Below are 27,295 nucleotides of genomic sequence, written 5' to 3' on the forward strand. Positions count from 1 at the left end.
TGCTGGACTAGATAACAGAAAAAAGGTATTCCTAATTAATATATTTATAATTCAATTAATAAGATTTAATTTTTCATTTTAAAAATTAAAATTGTGATCACATATTAGTAATTCTCAAAAAGTGTAAAACTTTGAATAATCTTCTAATATGATTTGTTTGGTCACGTAAATCATCTAATTTTATCTCAATGATTTATTTGGAAACGATTTCAATACTATCTTTAAGTCACTTCCTGATTTCTATGAAAGATAGCTAGAAGATAAGGATCACAACTTTAGTCCATGTTTTATTAAGGCAACCCCTGGATCCTTCTATGGGAGGCTCTTCCCCAGTAATTTCATAAATCTTTTTCATTCCTCCTACAGTCTACACTGCCTTTCTCAGGTCAAATAAAACTAACTCTTTTGTTTTCCTCTAAGCTGATTGATATGTTATTACCCAATCTGAAAATTCTTTCAAAAAGTAGCATTTTCCTTAGATTATTGCATTAAAATTTCATCAAGTTTAACACCGAACTTATACAACTTATTAATATGTTTAAACGTAAAAGGATTAAATAATAGTCACTTTAATTTCTCTTTCATTTTATTTCAACTTCATTAATTATTTTCTTTAGTAAATTTTGGGTCAAATATTTATTTAGTTCCTCAAAATATTAGTTTTAGTTTTATGAAAATTTAATCGTGTATTTTTAGATCATGATAAAAGCCTAAAATTTCAGATCAATTTTAATTCCTATATTTTACTTAGAAACATATGTATTTTTAGATCATGATAAAAGTCTACTATACCACTTTTAATAAACTTGGAGAATAAAAACGTTTTAAATTTTTTAAAGGACTAAAGACAACATTTTTCATAACATGTGCCTTTAAACCAATTGTAGTAGCAAGTCTCAACCCTTGTTTAAAGCAAGGAAATTCTCAAAAGCTGGTTGCATCTATCACCACTGAAGATTGCTTGAAGGGAACAACACTCTTTCACTTTCTTTTCCAACCACTTTTTTTTCTCGTAAGGGGGAGGAGCTAGAGGTTTGATTCTTATTTGTTGACTTGATCTCAAAGTAAAAAGTGGGTTAATAGTAGAGTGAAACCCCTTGATCTCTCTTTAGTTTGTTGTGGGTGTATGCAGCTGCTGTAAATTTATTAGTTTACACTTGGAAACATTATTTGAGTTTCCTTTTTCCCTGTTACTTTGTGAACAAAGGGAGAGAAAGCCATTTTCACACACGGTTTTTGTGGCACAATAATTTTGTTTTTTTTTGTAATACTTTCCCCTGTTTAACGTGAGGAAGGAGATGCACATAATACATTGGTGTGAGGATGCGACAGTATTATGTTGGGCTGGATAAAGCTTTTGAATGTGTTTGAGTTGGTTAAATTAAAATTTCGGGCATATTAAAAACCATCACAAGTCTTTTTTTTGTCTGGGATCAAGCATAGTTTTTTTTATTATAGACCCAAATCAAAATTGGTTAATTTATCAAAGACCTAAAATGTGTTTTAATCAAAATAAAATGAGTCCATGCATGTATATATTATGTCATTCTAGGAAATCATTAGTTCTTATTTCATGAACAAATTCCTCATCATATATGTGTGTGTTGTCGAGCTAAGAAAATTACATGACTTGTCTCTGAAAACAGATTCAATTCGTGCTTCATCAATGGAAAGATATCAACTATCCCTTCACATGAATGATGGCAATAAAGAACAGAGTTATGCAAACAACTCGTCGATGCAAGTACTGTCTTTATCTTCATATAACTATAGTTAACCAGATTTAACCGTATCACTTCATCATTGTTTGTAATTTTGTTTCCTTTATTGATTTATATTTGATTTTATTGCAGAGAAGAGTAATAAGTAAAACCAAAACCATACTTGAAGAAACTATAATGAGGCTGTTGTATTGTGATTCTTCTCCTAGCTGCATGAAGGTGGCAGATCTAGGTTGCTCTGCGGGACCAAATACACTTCTTGTGATATCAAATATTATTGACATGGTTTATAAAGCAAGCACCCACTTGAATCATGAACCACCCACACTCCAATTTTATCTCAATGATTTATTTGGAAACGATTTCAATTCCATCTTCAAGTCACTCCCTGATTTCTGTAAAAGATTGATAGAAGATAAGGGTCATAATTTTGGTCCATGCTTTATTAACGCTACTCCTGGATCCTTCTATGGGAGGCTCTTTCCCAATAATTCCATAAACCTTTTTCATTCCTCCTACGGTCTACACTGGCTCTCTCAGGTCAAGTAAAGTAACTCTTTTTTGTTTTCCTCTAATTTGATTGAGATGTTATGGTCGACTGAATTTAGCTAGCATATTGTGTTAATTGGTTTGTTTTTTTCTTCTATTTCTAACTTCTATTTAAGTTAATGTCCAATTTTTTCCACTTAATTTATTCTTCTTTTGGGCTTAAAAAATGGTGTTGAAACAAATTAAAGTACAACGATATTTTTATTATTGCTATTAAAAATATGACAAATGAATATCGTTTCCATATAAGGGCTCATTTCCCATTCTAGCTCATATATATTTTTGGAACGGTTTTCTATTATAAATTATAATGACTTAAATATTTTTTTTTATCTCTATAAGTTTTACTTATTTATTTTTAGTTTATATAAGTTTTTATTTTTTTAATTTTAATCTTATTTTTACCCTTTGTAATTGTAAGTGTGTTTTTTTAATTTTAATTTCTATAAACACAAATTTATAAGGACTAAAATAAAAAATTTAAATTTTAAAGAAACAAAATTTGAAAAAGCACAAATTTCAAGATGAAAAATGAACAAAAGATCTTACAGAGATTAAAACTAAAAAAATATAAATTTACAAGAATTAAAAATAAATAAAAAATTACAAAATTAAAAACATATTTAAATGAATTGTAATTTATTGGAAATAAATTTATTGTGGGATGTATTACTTATTCTTGAGGCTTCTAACTTGGCATAAATGGTCAAGGAATCCCAATAATGTATGTTTGATGGGATTGTAGGGCCGGTGAAAAACATTGCATAGTTGGACTTACTATGTACTTTAATTTGTATAAGGGTTGAGATATCCTTGTACCTCCTTATATAGTATACCTTTTTGGTGTAAAAAAACATATTGATCAAATCATCTAATCAAGCACCCTCACCCTCTAAAATGTTTGAATTTGTTTATTGTATTTTGGTTGTAGGATCCATTATTGGGGTCTAGCGAGGCATCGTTACTTAACAAGGGCCATTGTTACATAGTTAACACAAGCCCTCCAGAGGTATACAAAGCTTACCTTAAGCAGTTTCAACAAGATTTTAAATTGTTTCTGAAATCACGTTCGAAGGAACTTGTGCCTGGAGGAGCAATGCTCTTGGTGTTACTTGGCAGAAATGAAATTCCTCCTACAGTAAACGGTTGGGAACCAATTAGTCTAATACTCAATGACATGTTCTTGGAGGTAAACAACAATTCTGTATTAGTAACGCATCTTGCAATCAAGTTTCCAATTAAGTTTTTATGAATCAAATCAGTGAATGAGTGAATCAAGTTAGTGATTGAAATTGAGTGAGTTGTAGTGAAACTCTCTTCCTCTGTCTCGAGTGTGTGTGTGTGTAGTGCCAAGGAATTTTCTTCCTCTCTTTCATTTCCAATGCGTGTACATGTGTGTTTTTGGGTTTTTATTTATCCTATTGGTATCAATAACTAAGAATATATACATTTCAGGGTTTGATTGAAGAAGCAAAATTAGACTCCTTCAACATACCAGTGTATCAACCTACAGTTGAAGAAATTAGGCATGTGATTCAGGAAGAAGGGTCATTCTATGTTCAACGATTAGAGATTTTCATCCAGCCTTTGGGTGAAAGCATAAATGACGGTGGTGATGATTCTTTTCTTGATGGAAATTTAAAAGCTGAATCAGTAGCCAAGCACATGAGAGCAATAATGGAGCCTCTTTTGTCCACAAAGTTTGGTGCAGAAGTTATAAATGAACTATTCACCAGGTTTCAAAAGAAAATTATGCAACTGATGGAGGTGGAGAAATCGGAGTGGGCTACTTTGATGATATCCATGATAAAAACTGCTTGAAGATGTTGCTCAATAAAAGATCTTAAAAACTTGTTTTTCTTCCTTTATGATTTTTTTTTTATTTGTTCAAATAAAGTTATGGAGCAGTAAGGACAAGGCATATCATAATAAAAGATGAACAACTGTGTGTTAATTAGTAGACAACATTTTTTCCCTTTCTATCCATTAGGATATGGTCATACACCAATAATATAAGGGTTGCTTATATTAATTTGCTTGTAATATTAGTTGTTAATATAAGATTTTTAATACTCTCTTCATTTTGAGGATTGGAGATCTCAAATGTGAATTTTATTAAAGTTAATATTTTTAATTGGTGCGATGATGATCCAATAGCATGTGGTTTCATATATTCAATAATATTTGTTTGGATAGACTTTGATATGATATTGGATGTTGGGTTTGAACCTAACTCATATTGACTAATGATCTTACATTAAAAATCAGATCAAAATTATTAATTTTAAAAAATTGGAAGGTTAAATGTCTTTATTTTAAAATAAAAAAACTACAATTACGGATTTAAAAATATAGGAGAATCAATATTATAATTTATTCTAATTATCATAAATAATTATTGTAACTGAAAATGAAATATCAAATAATTTTTTTTAACTCAAATATAGTAATATTTTACATCATTAAATATTCCTTAATTTATATAGACTTCATTATCAATTTGATCTTTTTATTTTTAAAAGTTTTTAATTAGACCCTTTATTTTTTAAAATACTATGATATTTTTGTCCAATTGAGACTAATTGCCTTAAGTTGAAAATTGTGGCATAAAGAACCATTGAGGTATTTTGAAAAATAAAAGACCTAATTAAAATTTTGAAAATAAAAATATCTAATTAAACATTTTAAATAAATAAAGGAACCAAAATAATAATTAAGTTATTTTTATACATTAACCTTAATCATAAAAATTTGTGGGAAAGAGGTAGAATAATTAATTTTTATTGACTAATTTTCATTCCCCACATAAGTCATAGCCTACGATACATTTATTAATATATTACAACTTAAATATATAATTTTGTTTGGGTGGTGGTCGCATGTTATCCCAATATAGCATATAACATTGGTGATATATATCTTTGAGATAATGTAAAACGAAATGGGGATGTAGCTCAGATGGTAGAGCGCTCGCTTAGCATGCGAGAGGTACGGGGATCGATACCCCGCATCTCCATCCTTTTTCTTCATTCAGAATTCGTATGCAGTTTTTCTATTTTAAAGTTGTGCAATCAATTGAGTAATATACCTTCCTTTCTTCTGTATTTGTCTTCTTTCTTTTCTATTCCACTCTATACCCTCTCACTTTTCTTATTTACACATTTTCCTCATCACTCTCACACATTCCTTGTCTTATCTCTGACCCCCAAATTAATTATCAGGGACCCTAAATACCAATAGATTGTGGATTTGCATCCATGCGATGAAAGGGTAGTTTGGGAAATTAATTGTGTGTCTCAGCCATGTGTTACGTGTTGTATCATGTGCAGAATCCTATCCTATGTATGACATATCGAACTTAGGGTCGCCAGGGAAGGACATACGTTGGGGGGGAGCCCCCCTAACTTTTCTCTTAAAATTTTCAATATTATATATATATATATATATATATATATATATATATATATATATATATATATATATATATATATATATAATATACTGTTTTAGATTTAGAATAATTCTTTTTTATTTTGGGATGAATATAATCAGAGACGGAGCCGGGTTTAAAGTTTAGGGGGACCAACTAAAAAAAATAGAAAATATATTTAAACAGAAAACAAGTTAAGCATTTTTTAAGACCCAAGATCATAAATATTAGTCATCAAACCTCAAACTACCAATCCCTTATATATACACGATTAAGTGATTGAAAATAGAAAAATATTTGTTAATGAGTCTCAAACCTCAAATTACCAACCCTTTATATAGAGTTCGTAATTAAACTTAATTATTCTATTGGCAATTGTGAATAAATGATTTTTAATTTTCAAATTATCAATATTAATGGATGGATAATAAAGACTTGTAAGTGTAATTATTTGTATCCTTTAAAATAGATGATAAAAGAAAAATATATTGAAAAAATAAATGATATATATTAAAATATTTTAGCTAAATAGAGAAAAAAAATACAATCATGTATCTCCACAATAAATACAACATGGAAAAAATATATTTATTTAAAAATAAAAATATATAATTATCTTCACAATAAATATTATAAAAGGAGAATAAATATTTATAAAAAAATAACACCTAAATATTATTATTTAACTCCAAAATTTAAATTAATTACTCAAATATTTATATATCTCATCATATGTATAAAAAAATTAAGGAGGCCAAAGGCCCCCACACTCTTACGTGACACCATTCCTTAATAAAAAGGTACGTGAAATTCACATTTTTTTTAAATTTCTTTTCTTCTTTGTTTCTACTTTACCAAACACACTCCTCCATTTGCTATTTTTTTCTTTATTTATACTGTCTTTTTTTATTTCACCTCCATTTTTTTTTTCTGCCAGAACCACCCTAATTAAGTTCTATCAAGATGTTGAGCATATAGCCGTTTTCCTCTAAATTTTTGCATCCTAATTAATTTCATCAAGTTAAAAAGGAATATATAACTTATTTAATAATATATATTTTATCAGTTTTTCTAACGTGTGAAACATTACACATCATAAGAGTAATTAATTATTTAATGTTACCTATTTAGATTAATACTTATTTTAATGATTAATTCTTCCAAATTAATTATTATTATTTCTTAGATTAATAGATTCATCACTTTCAATCAGAATAATAAATATTCTCTCACATTTATTAAATTGATTTATTTCTTGTAATATTTTTCCCTAAAAAAATAATTTTTCTCTTTCTGAAAATTAAAATAAAATAATTTATAATGCCATAATTATATTCATATGTCAGGGCAATAACTATTGAAGGACCATGTGAAATAAAAAGCATGTGAAACCAAAAGCATATGTTAGGTGTTTGCGGTGGTGTTATTTTTTTAGGGAAAATATTATAGGAAATGAAGAACTTATAAATATAATTATGACATTTAAATATATATTTTTTTCAGAAAGAGAGGAATTATTTTTTACAGAAAAATATTATAAAAATAAATCTATTTAATAAATGAGAGATAATATTTATTATTTTGATTCAAACTGAATTTATTAATCTAAATAAGTACGTGGTAATAATTAATTTTAAAGCATTATTAAAATAAGTATTAATTTAAATTAGGGAAAATTAAGTAGTTAATTATTCATATTGTGACCAATATTTTATTTATTTTGTTTGTCTTTTATTTTATTTTCTTCCTCAAGCCCTAATAGGACATGACGACAGAGTGGGTTTTTCCTTTGTTGTTCAGGTTTTCATACTTTGGTTGGCTGTACGTGTACTCAGCCCCAACTAAGAACTTTGATTTTGGGTAGCTTTTTCAACATCTTTAGATTTTGATTTTCTTTTTCAGCATTTTCTTCAAATTCAACAAATGTGTAAGAAACCCTAACATCCCACTGACTTCTAATGACAACTCCATCAGGTCTGATTCTACCAAAATTCTTGTTTTCCTCGTTCTCACATAAATAGATTTGATTTTCGATGTTTCGCTCCTCACAGTTGAGGAAGACAAGTGACCTTCAATTCTGATTAAATTAGAAAAGTAACTGGAATTAGGTAAGATAGGAACAACTTATCACATCAAAATTTCTATTAGAAAAAGTTAATCGCTCCAAAATATGGACCCCCTTGTTATCAGCAACAAGATAATCTAGTGGGCAAAGCTGATGTCTTCCCATTGATGCACCGAATGAATCCATGATCAAGTATATATCAGCCACCTACATATATCCTAATTCAACTTTAGCATGAGGATCGATCGTCATCCTTTTATAAACTATTTTTTTTTTTTTGTATGAAATAGAAAGAATAAAAAGTAAAATGCATGAAGCGGTCACTTACAAGTTGCAAGGTCGAAGGTGTACGTTAGACAAGGACACCTTGTATTTATTAAGACATCTTAACATGGAAAAACAAATTAACGTACATCCTATTTCTGGGGTATATGGATTTTTGGGGTGTATGAGTGGAAAGAAAGGAGAGATAGAGATAAAAGAAAAAAGAGAAAGAGAGAGAGAAAGTGATAGATAAGGCGGATGATGTGATGTAAAATGATGAGAGAAATAGAAAAAAAAAGTGGACGATGAGATAGAAGAGAAAGTAAATGTATGAACTCCTCTTAACGTTTTCATTATCGTTAACATGGATTAACATAAATAACTCCTCCAACTTTCTTACTCAAATATGGAGGAAATTGAATCTACGCAAGAGAATTGTTAAATTCTTCTTAAACTAGTTAATTGAACTTGTGATGTCCAACAAGTAGAAACAAATGAAAATGATGTACTAAGTGATTGGTCACAAGTAATTAATGAACTAAAATTAATGTTAATTGAATTGTTTGAGTAATATCTGAATTTGATCCTTGTAAAAAATAATTTTTAATCAAATTTTATTTACTTTTTAATCAAATTTCGAATTAGTTAGAATCTTTTTTTCTAATGAACTGAAGGATTAAGAAAAAAATTTGAAAACAATATGATTTGTCAACCTAGGCCGTAACTTCTGGCATACCACAAAGAAAATCCAAAGATAAATCTATGTTAGACACATGGGTTTTCCACAACATAAAATTAACATTTATATTACAAAAAATCATAGAAACAAGTTTTTTTTTAATATTACACTTATCGACTATTTAAAAATAATAATTATCAAACAGTTTTAATTCATAAGCTAACTCAAGAGTATTTTCAATGAAATGTTTTTAAGTGAGTTTCTTAAGTTACTTTTAATGGTCTCAAAGTATCATATCATTCATAAAAAATTCATACACAATTTTGTTCAAATAATAAGAAACTCTAAGAAACTTCAAGAAACTCATATTTTTATATTTTTTGAGTTATTAAATAATTAAACACAATGACATTGAAAAAAAAAAAACAATAAGATAAATATTATTTTTATCGGTAAGAAATAGTTTCTTGTAGAAAATACAAATATTATTTTTAAGAAACTCTCCCCATCACATAGATTTACTCCAATAGAAAAGAAACGACAAGAAACAGTTTTTTCACTTAAGAAACCCAAAAAAAATCTCTATTAAACATGCTCTCAACAACTGAATTTTAGTTTCTAACTATTTTTTTTTTTACTTTTAACTAGTTTTTCATCTTTAAATTAATTTATTATTACTCTCACCAAAAACCCCTTTATATATATATATATATATATATATATATATTAAAGTCTATTTGTGCTCTCATTGTTCTAGTCTCCCTCACATCCCTTTTTATTTGGATATTCTCCTTTTAAGAAGTGATGAACTTCATTCTCCTTAAATGCATATGGTATATCAACTTAACGGTTTAATAAGCAGTAGTCGAATATAAAAATCAATTCCATATATATGGGGATTCTAATTAACATACTTACACCTGTTTTTTTAGTTGGAGCAAGCTAACAACCTAAATACAAATTTTACAACAAAAAACCATTTAACTCTTCTTTATTACTTATTGTCTTTGTTTATAAGTTTTTTTTTAATTATTTCTTATATTAATTATTTTTTATCAAAATATTCTTAATTATTTTAATTCGTAAATAATAAATGTTATGAATTATCTCTTTTTCTATCTTATGAGTATTGGAAAAAGTGATAGTGTCTTTCGTTCTCTCATTCTCTTCTTGGTTTATACTTCACACATTAGGCATGTAATTTAATTAAAAAAAAAAAACTTCACATTTGAAATTAACATGCACTTTAGTGAAGCACGGAAGTTCTAAATTAAAGTGTCTGGAGCGGCTTTTCATCTCTTTCCTTGACCTATGATCAGGACTGGGCCTGCTTATGAAAATCTAGTGACCGAGATTATCTTGTCTCCCAATCCCAATTATATACGATTTGGAGACTTTTCAACTCTTTCGATATGTCATACATAGGATTCTGCATATGATACAACACGTACGTAGGTGACCCACAATTTCCTTTCCTAAACCCTTTCAGCCTAAATCCATAATCTATTGGTATAGAGCCGCTTAGGGCACCTGAAAATTAAGGGTTGGAGATAAGATATTTGAGAGTAATTAATGAGGAAAGGGTGTAAGTAGGAATATTGAGTTAAGGGATTTAGATTCTCTCCATTTCTTTTATTACTAAGCTTTTGAGAAAATAAATGTTACTTTAATTTCTATAAAGTGTTTATCATCTCCATTTGATTTATTTTTCCAAAAGCTTAAAAAAATGAAAGGATTGAAAGAAAGTGAGGAAAAAGAAAATGGAGTGGATCCATTTCCGGTATAGTGTGGAACTGCTTGTCGAATAAAAGAGAAAGAAAACAAACTAGAGAAGAAAGAAAAGAAAAAAAGGTGTTAATCAATTCATCATACAACAATGTATATGAAAGGTAATATATCATGTTCAGCATGCTAGACTTATTTTAAAAATTGTAAATATTATAATTAAGTCATGCTACCTTTGTTATTTTAAAACTTGTTTCTTATAATAAAAAACAAATATAATTTTTTACTTATGACTTGTCTCAACAAATAAGCAAACATAATTTTAAAAAAATATTTTTATATGCATGACTCTTTTTTAGAAGAGATAAAGTATGAGTTGTATACACTGATGGCTAAAAATTGTAGTTGTCTTTGTTTTAAATTAATTTTCTTTTAAATTTTAAAACATTAATAGTGTTTAAACGTTATTAACAAAAAACACAAGAAAAATTAAAATAAAATTTTTAAAAACATAAAGAATCAAGAATCAGGATTAGACTTTTAAAATTTAATATACCAAAACAAAAAAATACTAAAACATAATATTATTGAACCAAAAATGACATTTAACCTTAAAAAATCAATATGAAATGGTTTGAACTAACTATCCAATCGAACTAAACTAAAAAATAAATGATTTTGAATAAAAGTTGAACTGGTATTCACCCAAACCGAATTGTAATTTATGAGATTAAAGTCTGTAAATAATATGCTTCAAAATAAGATATCTACTAAGAATAGTTCAAACAATTTGGACAATTCAAAAGCTATTTGGAGTAGTATGCTTTGATTCAATTCGCCCAAATTGTTAAATAGTTGAATTCAGTTTGTCTAAATCACTTTTACAGTTTAGTTCAATTCTACAACAGTTCGATTCAGTTGATCTATTTTGTCCATTCCTAATAACATGAAATTATGTATATATAGGGAGACTAAGGATATATTTATCCCATTTTTTTTTGGCTTAAAAGTTATAACTATTAAGTTAAAGCTAAAAATAAGAACTTAAAACAAAAATTTGAAGTTGTTTGTTAATTTTTACTTTGCTTTTAGCTTATTATTTAAGACTAGTTATCCTGTCAAATGATAAAATATATTTATAAAATAAGAAAATTAAAATTAATTTAATAAAAATGAAAATACTAAAAAAACAAATATTTAACTGTTTTAATTTTTAAAAATGTTAAAAAAATTAATTAATACACCAACAACACAGTAGATGCTTGAGAAGTAATGATTAATCTTCAATACTATGAATATATACAAAATGAATATTTTCTTTCTAACATGACTTATTTCATATACAAGGACCAATAAAAAATCAATTTGAATTATTTAACTAAAAGATATAAACTAAAAAACACAAGTTATTATCAATTATGTGAACCAAACGGTTGTTGGTTAAAAAGTGAATAATTTGGTATGACCATTGATTTATCATAACTTACTTTTTTGGTACAGATTCATTTGAACTTAATAATTGCATTTATTATCTTCCTAGTTGTTTATCCAAAATCAAGCTTAAGTTAGTGATACATTAATCAGTCATAGATATTATTAATAACAATTGACACAAGTGATAATAGTTTGTATCTTTAATTATGTAATTAAATGTTTGAATCTTACTTGATCCTTAAGTATAAAATAAATCATATTAAAAAAATATTTATTTATGTGTTCTATTAGTCCCCAATCAAAATTAATCATTATTTTTTATTGAGATTATTTCATACTAATACATAATAAGAACAAAACGACACTGGGTGGGTAATACTTGATTATGTATGCAATCGGTGCATCAACGGGAAGCGACCTATTATTTCACATGAATAGTGCACTGCCTTTATATTTAATCTGAATTAACTATATAGTTTATCATTTTTTTTAAAATATCGATAAATATTAATTTTGTTGATAGAAAAGATTAAATTTATGATTTTTCTCTTCTTTCCTTTTTTTCTTATCCATTCAATCCACCTTTTGTAATTTTTTTAACTTCCTTTTCTTCTATATATTGATAGAATTTTAATTTTATCGCAGACGAAAGTAATACTTAATGTTAAACTCACACTTAAAGAGACTTTAACGAGGCTGCATTGCGATTATTCTCCAAAAGGCATGAAAGTGGTGGATTTAGGTTGTTCTGTAGGACCAAACACACTTCTTGTGACATCGAATATTAATGACAATTGTTGATACAGCATGCACCCGCTTGAATCATAAACCACCTATACATTCCAAATTTATCTCAATGATTTATTTGAAAACGATTTCCATACCATTTTTAATTAGTCAGTCCCTGATTTCTATACAAGATTGGTAGAAGATAAGGGTCATAACTTTGGTCCATGTTTTATTAATGCCATCCCTGAATCCTACCATGGTGTGGCTTTTTCCCAGTAATTCCATAAACTTTTTTCATTCCTCCACCAGTTTACATTGGCTTTCTCAGGTCAATTAAAGTTATTCTTTTTTAGTCACCAACCTAAATGAGATGTTATGGTGGAGAAAAAACTAAATATATGTTTGAGTTTATTTATCAATTTTGGTTATAGGATTCGGTAAAAACACCAAAAAGGGTCACTTTTACATTTTATTTACCAAATAGGGCTGTTTTGCAATTATTTATCTAGGGGGTCTGTTTTTTTATTACAAAGCGCCCCCCAGGAAGGCGCTTCCATGGAGCACGCGACACGTGGCACAGCGCGGCGCACGAGGCAGCAGCAGGGTAGCGCCCCTGACACGGGCGCGTCTGGTAGCGCCCTGCCGCTGGGCACGACTGGTAGTGCCCTGCCGCTGGGCGCGACTGGTAGTGCCCCTGACGCGGGCACGACCCAGGTGCCTATGTATTTTTTAAATATATTTTAATAAATTAAGCTGATTAACGATTAAATAATTTAAAAAAATATTTGACATGTATATAATAAATAAATAGTTATCACTTAAGGTTTATAGAATACTTATGTCAACATTTAAAATTGATCACAAAAATTAAAATTGTTGATTTTTTAAAAGTAAAAAATAAAATATCTCCATTAAAAAATAATGGGACTAAAAGTACAAATATAAGAGAATAGAGGAACAAAAATTGTATTTTAACAAAATTAAACATTTAAATTAAAAAAAAATACACGCCCCCCTTCCCAGTTCCGTTGAGTCTGGGAGAAAATGTATTTTTTTAGTGGGTCTAAATCTAATTTCTTTTTTTTTAATGTTAAGAGACGTTTAAACTAAACCAACGTACTGAATCAATATTTTACTATCAATTCAATGAGTCATCTGTTATATGCTATAAAGTTCCAAAAGATCATAACTTTTTTATTTTTTTTTAAGAAACAAAAGATCATAACCTGGAAATTTCATATTTTATAAAGTTATAAAATTCATATTATACCATAGAAAACTTAATTAAATGACAATTTAATTGAGTTTCGTCGTAAATTAGAAAACTTAATTAAATGACAAATATTTTTTTAAATTATTTAATCGTTAATCAGCTTAATTTATTAAAATATATTTAAAAAATACGCGCCTGGGTCGTGCCCGCGTCAGGGGCACTACCAGTCGCGCCCACGCGCTGGGCACTACCAGTCGCGCCCAGCAGCAGGGCGCTACCAGACGCGCCCGCGTCAGGGGCGCTACCCTGCTGCTGTCTCGTGCGCCGCGCTGTGCCACGTGTCGCGTGTTCCATGGAAGCGCCTTCCTGGGGGGCGCTTTGTAATAAAAAAACAGACCCCCCAGGTAAATAATTGCAAAGCAGCCCCTATTTGGTAAATAAAATGTAAAAGTGACCATTTTTGGTGTTTTTGCCTATAGGATTCATTATTGGGGTTGACTAGGGAGGTTGAATCACTCAACAAGGGCAACTATTACCTAGTTAGCACAAGCCCTCCAGAGTATACAAAGCTTATCTTAAGCGGTTTCAAGAAGGCTTTAAGTTGTTTCTGAAATCACGTTGGGGGGAACTTGTGCATGGGGTAACAATGATTTTGGTGTTTCCTGGCAGAAATGAAACTCCTATAGAAGTCTTTGGGAAGTAATTTGCCCAACACTCTATGACATGCTCTTGGAGGTAAACAACGATTTTATTTTGTTAATTACCAATTGGTTTCTCTTGAAATTAATTGACTTTAAAATATAACACATTATAATCGGTATACACTGCAGGGTTTGATTGAAGAAGCAAAATTGAACTCTTTTAATTAATATACCAGGGTATGAACCTACAGTGGAAGAAATTAGGCATGTGATTCAGGATGAAGGGTCATTCTTTGTTCAACGATTAGAGATTTTAATCTTTCCTTGGGTTGAAGGCATAAATGAAGGTGGTGATGAATCTTTTCTTGATGAAAAAATAAAAGCCGAATTAATAGCCAAAAATACACGAGCTGTAATGAGCTTCTCTTATTCACAAAGTTTGAGGCAAAAGTTATAAATGAGTTATTCATCAGGTTTCTGAAGAAACTTGTGCAACTAATGAAGGTGTAGAAATTGGAGTATGATATGCTCGTGACATCCATGACAAAAAAGAACACTTAAAGAGGTGTTGCTCAATGGATCTTATCAAAATCTAGTTTTTCTTTTGTGAATTTGTTGTGATTTGAATTAAAGTTGAGTAGAAGAAGGTACCCTTGTTGAAAAGATCTGTATCAGTACGTCCCAAAGCTTAAAAAAGACTTATGCATGTTCTGATTTTTTCCCCATATATACAACATTTTTTTTATTACCAAAATTCATGCATGAATTCCTTTTAAACTCTAAAAGGAAAAAGTCAAGTATTTTTAACTTTTGAGCCAAAGTGACCCATTCTGCAAAGTGAAAAGAAAATGACATTAGTAACATTTGGGACTCAAGTTAACCCAATCAAATTTATTGAATAATCAGAGTGATAATTCCAAATCAAAACAACCTTCTAATTGTGACTCAAATCAATTTGATTAATGTACTGTTTGACAACCTCGTTCAATTTTGCATCTCCGAACACTAATAATGTTCAAAACTCACTTATATGCATCACAATTATTTTATCTCACTGCATAAGTTTTTATTTCACTTACTATTTTCAAGTAGAACATAAGGATTTTTTTTTTCCATACATACAACAATAAAAAAATTTACCAAAACATACAAATTCTCCTATTATTTACACAAATATACATCTTTACTATTCACACTATAAATTCGGGTTGGAGGGACTCAAATTTTTTATTGTGATTTGCCAATTCTTTTTAAAACCCAATCGAGAATTCGGATCCTCCCAATCCGAATTCTCAACGTGCTTTTTCATTTTTCTAAAATTTTTAAAAAATATTTTTTAGAAATATAAATAAAGGAAATTAATAAGATTAGAGAAGATTTTGAAATTAAACAAAATTAGTTAAAAATAGTATAATGTAAATTAGTAGTTTTGAAGATTTGCATTAGTTTCTGTCCAATAGAAATTTTAGTTATTTTTAACAAGCTAATAACTCAAATGGAAGAAGACATGTTTCTTATACAAAATCTTTAAGACTATCATTAGTTTCATCATATTTGTGTTACAATTGTATTTTTAGTATGTTTCGTTATTCTCGTCTATCATCTCAGTCACCGCACCATTTAATTTTATGTGTATTCTATAAGAAACATGTATCAACTATATTTATTATTGTGTTTTTTAATTTATTTTAATATTACTAACTAATTTTCTTATTTTTTTAATTAACATACATAACAAAACAAACCCGTCAACGACATATAAATTTGACTAAAAAATACATATATCGTAACAAAAAAATTACATCATAATCTTCTCTAATTTTATTAATTTCCTTTATTTATAAATATTTCTAAAAATTATTTTTAAAAAATAAAAAAATCACATTGAAAATTCGGGTTGGAGAATCTAAATTCTCATTTGGGTTTTAAAAAAAAATAGCAAATCATAGTGTAAGTTCAAATTGGATTCAAGTCCCCCAACCTAAATTTATAATGTGAATAATAAATATGTATATTTGTGTAAATGATGGGAGAATTTGTATGTTTTGATAAAAAAAATTGTTATTATATGTATGGGAAAAAAAACCTTATGTTGTACTTGGAAATAGTAATTGAAATAAAAACTTATGTCCTGAGATAAAATAAAATAAAAATTGTGATGCATATAAGTGAGTTTTGAACATTATTAATGTTCGGAGATGCAAAATTGAACGAGGTTGTCAAACAGTACATTAATCAAATTGATTTGAGTCACAATTAGAAGGTTGTTTTGATTTGGAATTATCACTAATTATTCAATAAATCCGATTGGGTTAACTTGAGTCCCAAATGTTACTAATGTCATTTTCTTTTCACTTTGCAGAATGGTCACTTTGGCTCAAAAGTTAAAAATACTTGACTTTTTCCTTTTAGAGTTTAAAAGGAATTCATGCATGAATCTAGAAACTACCTTTAATGTAACTTTTATAGTACGTAGCTATTATTATAGAAGTTGACTTTTGAGAAACATTTTCTCTCAGGTTCTTTGTTTGATATCCAGGGACCAATTGGGAATTCGAGATGGCTGTTGAGTACTATTGTTATTCCATTCCCGGCCTGGAACGGTGATTAATTAAAAGTTGCAGCCTAGTTTGAAAATTTGTCACTGCCATTAAAAATAAGGCGTAAATAACGTCATCACGTTTTTTTTTATTAAAAAAATTGATCAATTCAATTCACTGAATCTAAGCCAAGTTGACCAGTGAAAATAAACAGTTATATTATCAATCCAAATTAAGGCGATGGTCTATAAATAATGAAAGCTTACCTCAAGAAAGTGAGAGATAGGAAAAAGGCAGAAGCTATAGAAGATCTTTTGGCTAGATAGGGCAAGGCAAGACTCAGTTTGTAGGAATTTTCTCATTCTTGCTTAAATGCACATTATGTTATTTCTAACTCTTTCTGACGCAGCAAGGACAAATCAATCACTAAACGTAGTTTCCGAACACAAATATTGATGTTTAAAAATAAATAAGTTTTCAATGCTTTGGATGTACGAGAATATATCGTGGTTAATCTTGTTGGAAAAAAAATCAATATGTATAAACTAAAGTAATTATTTTAAACAAATATCTTAAGCAAGAGTATTTTTTAACTGTCTTTCTCTCGTGACAGTATTTTGAGCTATTCTTCTCTAACAAAATCATTTTTAGGAATTTTTTAAAATCTCTATCTGTCAATTTATTATCTTTAGTTATAACTTAAATTTCAATAATTTTTTTGAAAAATATCAACAATTAAAAATAACAACATTATATTATATTATAATATAAATTATTTATCCTAAATCTAAAATATAATTTATATATTAAAAAATATTATTTATGACAAATTTTAATTATAATATAATTTACATATTTTTAAAAAATTATTTATTTAAATTTTATTTATATAGAATAAATATTTAATTTAAAAAAGAGTAAGATAGAGAGAGTAGAATAATATCAACTTAAGCTCTGGAGTAAGATAAGGGTATGGGACTACAGAAGATAAGCCTTCATCCCAAATCAGAAAGAGTGATATTCTCTTTTAGATATCATTTTTTATGTTCTTATTTTAATTTTTGTTGGTGGGGAGATCCTAACCCTTATCTGATGCATTGAATGTGGGAGCAAGGAGCTGAATTGAATCCAAGCTTTTTTTTTCTTTTTTTTTTTCTATAGGTATCTATTTTCGGATCACAGGCCATTTTGTTTGAGATAAGATTGGGTACTATAAGCACATCTTTCACTGGGATTCAAACTTGGTTGCTACATTAGGAGAGACTAGTCTCTTTCGCTAGAATAAACTCTTAGTATTTCCTCTTCTATTTTCCAGAATCGCATGTTGAAGTAGAAGATATATATATATATATATATATATATATATATATATATATATATATACCAACCAGTCATTGTGGATGATACTTGATAGACATTGTCACATTGATCATGGATTCATTCAGTGCAACAACGGAAAGACAGCTATTGCTTCACATGAATGGTGGCAAGGGAGAAAGGAGTTATGCAAACAACAGCTTGCTACAAGTACTATCTTTTTTTATCACTAAATTTGTTTCCTTTTCTTGTACATTGATCCAACTCTAATTTTAATTTATTGCAGAAAAAACTAATGCTTAAAGCCAAACCCATACTTGAAGAAACTATAATGAAACTGTATCATGATTCTTCTCCAAGCTGCATGAAAGTGGCAGATTTAGGTTGCTCTGTAGGACCAAATTCACTTCTTGTGATATCAAATATTATTAACATTGTCGATACCACATGCACCATCTTGAATTGTGAACCACCCACATTCCAATTTTATCTCAATGATTTATTTGGAAACGATTTCAATACCATCTTCAAGTCACTTCCTGATTTCCATACAAGATTGGTAGAAGATAAAGGACACAAGTTTGGTTCATGCTTTATTAATGCAACCCCTGGATCCTTCTATGGGAGGCTCTTTCCCAGTAATTCCATAGACCTATTTCATTCCTCCAACAGTCTACACTGGCTTTCTCAGGTCAAATCACTTTTCTGTTTTCCTCTAAGCTGATTGAGATGTTATGGTCGACCAAAACTAGTATTGTGTTTGGTTTGATTTCTGTTTCTACTTCTAAACTAATGTGCAATTGTTTTCCCTTTATTTTGTTTTCTTTTGAGATTAAGAAATGGTTGAAAAGTAAAAACATGCATGTTAAAAATGAATATAGTAAAAAAATCAAATACACTCTAAATGCTTGTGTTTATATATTTATCTCATATTTTGGTTGTAGGATCCATTATTGGGGTTGACTAAGGAGGCAGAATCGCTTTACAAGGGCCATTGTCACATAGTTAGCACAAGCCCTCCAGAGGTATACAAAGCTTACCTTAAGCAGTTTCAACAAGATTTTAAATTGTTTCTGAAATCACGTTCAGAGGAACTTGTGCCTGGAGGAGCAATGCTCTTGGTGGTTCTCGGCAATCATGAAACTCCAAGAAGAACCGGTTGGGAATTAATTAGTCTAATACTCAATGACATGTTCTTGGAGGTAAATAACATTTTCTTTTTACTAATTTCCATTAGGTATCTCTTGAAATTGACTAAGTCATTAAAAAGTTACACATTATAATTAAGAATATATACACCACAGGGTTTGATTGAAGAAGAAAAATTGAACTCCTTTAACATACCAGTGTATGAACCTACAGTTGAAGAAATTAGGCATGTTATTCAAGAAGAAGGGTCATTCTTTGTTCAACGACTAGAGATTTTAATCTTGCCTTGGGTTGAAGGCATAAATGAAGCTGGTGATGATTCTTTTCTTGATGGAAATATAAAAGCCGGATTAATGGCCAAGCACGTAAGAGCAGCAATGGAGCCTCTCCTTTCCACAAAGTTTGGTGAAGAAGTTATAAATGAAGTATTCATCAGGTATCAAAAGAAAGTTGTGCAACTAATGGAGGTGGAGAAATTAGAGTGTGCTACTTTTATGATATCCATGACCAAAAATGCTTGAAGAGGTGTTGTTCAATAGAAGATCTTCTCAGCTAATAATAGTCAGTTAAGTTAGTTTGGTTGTTAAAATCTGTTTTCTATTAGTCAGTCGGGGTTATTAGCTTTTCCTTTTAGTTTTTCCTGTATAGAAACATTCGTGTATTGCCACGAAGTCATAATAATATAAAAGTTTGTTTCTCTTTCATGTTCTGGCTTTGTGCCTTCTTTGATAAGGTATCAAAGATTTTCTCAAGGGTACCTAATTTGTATTTATGGTTTGCAACAAGAATTCTCAAACATGAAGCAAGGAGAACTTCCAGCGACAAATTATTTCACTAAATTTCAAATTGTATTTGATAATTTCAGACTAGAACCGATTTGTTCATGCGCCACAAAGTGTTCATGCAATGCACTTCAGATGTGAAGTGAAAGAAACAAGACCAAGTAATGCAGTTCTTAAGAGGGTTGAAAATATACAACAAGAAATCTCAAGCATGAAGCATGGGGAACTTTCAGCATAACAAATTATTTCACTAAATTTCAAATTGTATTTGATAATTTCAGATTACATCCAATTTGTTCATATGCCACAAAGTATTCATGCTATTCGGTAATTATCACTCACTCAAATAAAATTACTCACACCCACAACGGATCTTGAGAACACAACAAAGATTACACCATAGAAAAATAATAACAAACACAAGAATTTAACATGTTTCGACACCTCTTGTCTACGTCCACGAAATCGTCTAAAAAAATATTTTACTATCACAAAAATGATTACAAGATTGTAACTCACCCCAAATAGTGCATCTACCCCACTCAATGGTTACAAGAAATGATAGCACTCTTACACAAAGACACTTTTCACTCAACAAAGTGATTTTGTTTCATAATCTCTCTTCTTACGCACTCTATCTACATGTGTTGTTTCTCCACTAATTCTCTTTTTTATTTATAATGAAGATTGCGCCAACTATAGTAAATAAATTATCTTGGATGTTGAAACAAAAATAACTTCTAATGTATCTATTCAAATAATCTTCATCTAGTAAAATATAATTTTTCAATTTACATTTAAATCACCTAAACCTTAGTGATAAAAATTCAATTCTCAATATCCATCCATCTTATCTTTTGTGTTGAAACTTTACACATGCAATGCACTTCAGATGTGGGAGTTTCAATGTGAATCTTGAAGTTGGTAATCTAGCTAACATTTCAAGCCAAGATCAGCATGTAACCAGCGATTAGAAGTTTGAGAATTCGTTGCAGACCTATAATTCCTAGCCATACAATTCATCTAATCAACAACATTCTTCTTCTGCTTTCAATAATGTAGCAACTATTAGTGACAATTGCTGAGTATGTGAGAGCCTCTGATGATTTTAATTTTCAGTTCGCACCACAACAATATCAAGCCTTATTAGCCATCATCCAACACTCAGACCAGAATGCTTCCATTAGTTCCATAATGAACATTATTATATCCACCTCTTGGATACTTGATTCAGGCGTCAATGACCATGTATGCTCCTCCCTTTCTTCTTTCTCTTCATACTAGAAAATTTTTCCAATTTCTATAGATTACCCTCGGGTCCACAGCTTTTTGCTCATTAGTCTGGCAGTGTATTTTTTTCTAAGTCGTTCTATCTTAATTTATCTTCCGGATTTTGCCTTTAATCTGATATCTGTTTCAAAACTTGTCTCTTCATTACCTTATAAAACTTATTTTCTCTTCCACTGGTTGTCTTATACAGGAAACAAATACTTCTATGATGATTGGTTCGGTTGAAGTAATGGGTGGATTGTACAAGCTAATTGCTCACTCATTGTCTCATTATGTAATTCTTTTGACTTCTCTACAAATTCCTATAGATCTTTGGCATTTTCTTCTTAGCCGCCCCTCACATCAGAGGTTACGATTTACAATCAATGAAACAATTGTGCAAATTGAATGTTAGTCACATTGTTAGCAACCATGTCAATGTCACGTGTACATGTAGATGTAAAAATATTTCGTTAGCTGTTAATAAAATCACATCATTGTCAACTAACAAAAATGAATAGTCAACTAAAGGATTAAAAGAAAAATTTGAAAATAAATGACAAAATGCATTGAAAAATATTGAGAGGCAAAATTCACAAATCATAAAACAATAAAGTAAAAAGTATAATTAATATAATTATCAAATTGAGAAATGTTAGCAACATTCTTTGTTTTTCTCTTTTTAATACTCTTTATGTGATTGGTTTAAATTTATTAAGTATCAATTTTAATGAGTCTTATTTCTCATTTAATAATTTTTTATCTTTATTTAGAAATAAGATCCATCAAAATAAGTGATTTCTAATCAGTTTTAATCAAAAAAAGTGTTGAAAAGAGAGTGTGCTAAGTACTAACATTCATCTTATGAGTTGAAATTGATTGAATTTTTCAAATGAAAGTTCAATTTACCAATTTCGCCTAAGATGTTAAGTTGGACCATTTTACATGGACATTTTGAATCATGCCTTGAAACCTTGGAGGCGTCTAGTCATGCCTTCAATTTGGCCTAGAATGCTAAGGTTTTCCTATTAACATATGTAGGCCTAAGAAACGTTTTCTTTCGTGTTCAATGTTCTTAATTTGTTTGGTTATATGGCTGCTGCCTTGCTGTTCCATTATTGCCTGTCTGCAACTTTGTTCCTTGCAGTTGCAGCCTAATTTGAAAATTGATTATTGCAATTCAACTAGGCGTAAAATCATCACGCCTTATTTGAAAATTGGTCACTGCAATAACTCAACTCATCTAAGCCACGTTGCATGTCCCAGTGAAATCAAACAAATATATAGTAGTATTTATCAATCAAAAGGGTCTATAAATACTGAAAACTTAAATCAAGGAAGTGGAGAGCTATATAGGAAAAAAGCGGAAGCTTGCAGCAGATCTTTTGGCTAGAGAGGGCAAGGCACGACTCAGTTTAATTGTAAGACTTCTCTCATCCTTCAATTTCTTGCTAGCTGAATGTTGTGCATTATGCTAATTTCCAAACACAAATGATGTTTAAAAATAAACAGTTCTCAATGTTTTGGAGTAATGAGAATGGTAATTTTTTTATCAGTAAATATTAATTTGTTATAATTATCAGATGGGAAATTCGAATATGCAACCTCCCCTCCTTCCTTTTTCCTTCTGCCTTTTTTCATCTAGTGGATCAATCTTTTATATCTCCTATGAGAATCATAGATAATCTTGTTAACAAAAAAAGAAAATGATATAAAAAAAAGATATATATATATATATATATATATATATATATATATATATATATATATATGGTATGCTAGCTTGATCCATGCGTCCATATTAGAATACCATATTGCTGATATCATTGGACTCAGCTCTTCTATATTAGAATCTCTGCATGAGGGGTTATTGACCCCCCACCCCACCACGCCACGTGAACATGTTTTTTATTTTATTAAGTTATACATTTTTCTTTTTTAACCTGCACAAGGGTACGTCGATTATATATATACACTCCTGTCAGCCTGATTCCTTATCATCAACCTCTATCATGCTCCTCCAATATCAGTTGTATGCATATATGTTTGACACCATATCTGTTAAGAAATTCCGACACTCAACTGAGCAGCTTATCTTTATTTCAAGAATTTAGCCCTTTGTATTCAAATATTTGTGGATCATTGGGTTCATCAACCTTACCTTTTGATTAAGGAAATCTAATTAGTATAAGATTACCTGGTGATAATGATGCGATATGATGACGAGTTATTTGCATAACGTTTCGATCATCCACGATACCACGTCCATGTTCAGGTTGAAACTCTTTTAATGTTTATTGGTGGGGATGTTATAACCCGGCCCAGACCTAATTAATGCATTGAATGTCGAAGGTGAATTGGTCCAAACTTCTTTTTTCCTCTTTTATTTTCGAGAATCATGCTTATAGTTTTACCCGGATCCTCCTATGAGAAGAAAAAATCGAACGAAGGGAAATCAAACTGTTGCCTAAAGATAAGAAAAAATAAATTAATTTCATAAAAATTAAGTTTTTTAATTAATTAATATATAAATAATTTTGCGAAAAACTACGTGATCTTAAGTTTCTAACTGCATGGGAAAATTATGGAAGTGTAGAGATCATTCTTGTTGAAGTAAAACTAAATTTTTCAAGATTTTTCTTTAAATAAAGTAAATAATGAGATTTTGATAAAAAAAAATCTTAATTTTAAAAATAATAATAATAATGATTTTTCATTTTCATAATTTATGTTTCAAATAAAAGAGGTTAAATAAAAAATTAAAATTTATTAATACTTTACACATTAACTAAAGATAAGGTTTTTAACAAATGCATTAAAAGTGCAATCGATCGACCAGTTTCCACTTTTCTATCCATAAGTAGACTTCCAAACCAACAAAGACCTTTTCAATGACTAGTTCTGTAAAAATAGTAAAGATTTTTATCGATTTATGTTTCGTCTCTCGTCGCAACCTCCGAGCATGTTGTGACAATAAGTAAAAAACAAAATTGTAAGAGTTTAAATTTTTTTAGCTAAATTTAATTTTTTTTTCATTAGTATAAATTTTGTTTATATTATTTATTTATTTTCACTTATACTACAATTCATTCAAATAAATGATGATAAATTTGTCTATTTTTTTTTATTTCTATGATCTATCTAAATAATACACCTTTTCTGCTCTATTTGTCATTTAATTTTATCCTTTCTATTTCATACAAATCACCAATCCAAATAAATTTCTTTAGTTTATAAAAGGTGAGATAGTCTCAAAGCTAACGTTGAAGTAGATCATATACTATATCAGAATTCAGCGGGTAATACTTGATAGATTGATCATGGGTTCATTGGGTACATCAAATGGAAGAGAGCTATTGCTTCACATGAATGGTGGCAAGGGAGAAAGGAGTTATGCAAACAACTCCTCATTCCAAGTACATATTTTATCTGTACTATTAATATTAATTAATTAATTTGTTCCGTTTTTCTTCTCTATTATATTGATCATGACTTTGTTTTAATTGCAGAAAAAATTAATGCTTAAAGCCAAATCAATACTTGAAGAAACCATAACCACACTGTACCGTGATTCTTCTCCAAACTGCATGAAAGTGGCAGACTTAGGATGCTCTGTAGGACCAAATACATTTCTTGTGACATCAAATATTATCGACATTGTTGATACCACAACTACCCTTTTGAATTGTGAACAACCCACCTTCCAATTTTATCTCAATGATTTATATGGAAACGATTTTAATACCATCTTCAAGTCACTTCCTGATTTCTATACAAGATTGGAAGAAGATAAGGGACACAAGTTTGGTTCATGCTTTATTAATGCTACCCCTGGATCCTTCCATGGGAGGCTCTTTCCCAGTAATTCCATAAACTTATTTCATTCTGCCAACAGTCTACACTGGCTCTCTCAGGTCTAATAAACTAATTCTTTTGCTTTTCTTTCCCCTTTAAGCTGATTAAGATGTTATGGTCAACAAAAACAGCGTGTTTGGTTTGTTTTCTGTTTTTATTTCTAACATTTAATTAAATGTCAAATTATTTTCACCTTTTTTAGGATAACAAAATGGTGATAAAAGCCAAAGTAAAAAAAAACAAATATCTCTATCATTAGTATTAAGAATATACATGTCAAAAATGAAAATACTCAAAATAGTAAGCAAATCAAACACCCAATGTTTATTTATCATATTTTGGTTATAGGATCCATTATCTGGGTTGACTGAGGAGGAGAAATCACTTAACAAGGGCAATTGTCACCTAGTTAGCACAAGCCCTTCAGAGGTATACAAAGCTTACTTTAAGCAGTTTCAAGAAGGTTTTAAATCATTTCTAAAATCACGTTCGGAGGAACTTGTGCCTGGAGGAGCAATGGTCTTGGTGTTACCTTGCACTTGCAAAAATGAAACTCTTTCAAAAAGCCTTTGGGAAGTAATAAGCCTTACACTGAATGACATGCTCTCGGAGGTAAATATATAACATTTTTTTTATTAATTACTAACACCGTCTGTTGAAAATTAATTAATTAAGTATTTAAAATATAACATGTTATAATTAAGAATAAGGTATACATTACAGGGTTTGATTGAAGAAGCAAAATTGGACTCTTTTAACATACCAACATATGAGCCTACAATTGAGGAAATCAGGCATTTGATTAAGGAAGAAGAGTCATTGTTTCTTCAAAGATTAGAGGTTTTCACGGTGCCTAGGGATGAGGGTGTAAGTGAATGTGGTGATGATGTTTTTCTTGATGGAAATATAAGAGCTGAATTCATAGCCACATACACAAGAGCTGCAATGGAGCCTCTCTTATCTGCAAAGTTTGACGCACAAGTTATAGATGAATTATTTATCCGGTTTCAGAAGAAACTTGTGCAAATAATGAAGGTGGAGAAATTTGAGACTGCTAATTTGATGATATCCCTGACAAAAATTGCTTGAAGAAGTACTGTTTCTCAATAGAAGGACACATCTTAAAAAGTAGTTTTTCTTTTGTGATTTTGATTTGATTTGGTGAAATTAAGTTATGGAGTAGAAGATGCTACGTACTCTTATTGAAGCTTGAGATCTGTATCAGTGTGTCACAAATCTTAATAATGACTTGTAGTAATATATACTTACTTATTTTTCTACTTAAAACAATATCAATGAAATAAAAACTTATGTTTCAATTAGAAGACTGGCCCAATCACAGTCTGTTATACAACATGTATTTAAAATTATGAAATGTGAGTCAATTAAATTTCTAGACATGCTAACACATTTCAGAATTTTAAATATATGTTGTACAGACAACGTACTATTTTAAACACTAGTATACAGTTAGTTGAAATCCTTCTGAACACACTTCGAAAATATTTTAAGCATATAATTTTAATAACTTTATTTAAACATTAATTAATATACTTATTTGCTAATGTGGATAACTTTAGTAGTATATATAAAATCATCAAGATTGGTATATATATAAAATAATAATGAAATCTAAAATTAATATAAATAACTTAATTATACAGTAATATGTTTAAATCATCATCATTAAAATAAAGTCAAGTTATTATATTTTAAACCATATAATATATTTTACTTATTTTTTCATTAATTAATTGATTAGGCATTATAATTGTTTATATTTCAATTATAATTTTAATAACTTTATTGGAACATTAGTATACATATACATTAGCCAGCGTGAATAGTTTTGATAGTATAAATTCATCATAGCTTTGATAGTATAAAATCTTTTAGATTAGTAAAACTTATCAACGTGAATAGCATCTTGATA

General features: G+C 29.3%; 3 protein-coding genes and 1 non-coding gene across 5 annotated transcripts; all 4 read left to right on the top strand.

Annotated features, from left to right (window-relative positions):
- The first annotated feature begins 845 nt into the window (after nucleotides 1-845).
- On the top strand, nucleotides 846-4,351 carry LOC100793348 (probable jasmonic acid carboxyl methyltransferase 2). 2 transcript variants are annotated; one of them, XM_003551627.5, is made up of 5 exons: nucleotides 846-1,032; nucleotides 1,647-1,744; nucleotides 1,854-2,261; nucleotides 3,202-3,459; nucleotides 3,726-4,351. In XM_003551627.5, the coding sequence occupies exons 2-5, from the start codon at nucleotides 1,667-1,669 to the stop codon at nucleotides 4,089-4,091; spliced, it is 1,110 nt and encodes a 369-aa protein (XP_003551675.1). In that variant the 5' UTR covers nucleotides 846-1,032; nucleotides 1,647-1,666; the 3' UTR covers nucleotides 4,092-4,351. The 2 variants fall into 2 exon arrangements, with proteins under 2 accessions (XP_003551675.1, XP_014625889.1); XM_014770403.2 differs by having other exon boundaries at nucleotides 1,647-1,740.
- Nucleotides 4,352-5,213: 862 nt separating this feature from the next.
- Nucleotides 5,214-5,286, top strand: TRNAA-AGC (transfer RNA alanine (anticodon AGC)). Its single transcript has one exon. It is a non-coding gene; the product is annotated as a tRNA-Ala (tRNA).
- Nucleotides 5,287-18,422: 13,136 nt separating this feature from the next.
- Nucleotides 18,423-20,127, top strand: LOC100777559 (probable jasmonic acid carboxyl methyltransferase 2). Its single transcript, XM_006602763.3, has 4 exons — nucleotides 18,423-18,517; nucleotides 18,594-18,998; nucleotides 19,252-19,509; nucleotides 19,612-20,127. Exons 1-4 carry the CDS (start codon nucleotides 18,467-18,469, stop codon nucleotides 19,975-19,977), a joined length of 1,080 nt encoding a protein of 359 aa, XP_006602826.2. The 5' UTR covers nucleotides 18,423-18,466; the 3' UTR covers nucleotides 19,978-20,127.
- Nucleotides 20,128-24,743: 4,616 nt separating this feature from the next.
- On the top strand, nucleotides 24,744-26,584 carry LOC100793878 (probable caffeine synthase MTL2). The gene is made up of 4 exons (XM_003551628.5): nucleotides 24,744-24,923; nucleotides 25,017-25,421; nucleotides 25,711-25,974; nucleotides 26,086-26,584. The coding sequence occupies exons 1-4, from the start codon at nucleotides 24,828-24,830 to the stop codon at nucleotides 26,449-26,451; spliced, it is 1,131 nt and encodes a 376-aa protein (XP_003551676.1). The 5' UTR covers nucleotides 24,744-24,827; the 3' UTR covers nucleotides 26,452-26,584.
- Nucleotides 26,585-27,295: the final 711 nt, after the last annotated feature.

Source organism: Glycine max, chromosome 18, assembly GCF_000004515.6.
Source record: "Glycine max cultivar Williams 82 chromosome 18, Glycine_max_v4.0, whole genome shotgun sequence".
NCBI classification, from domain to species: domain Eukaryota; kingdom Viridiplantae; phylum Streptophyta; class Magnoliopsida; order Fabales; family Fabaceae; genus Glycine; species Glycine max.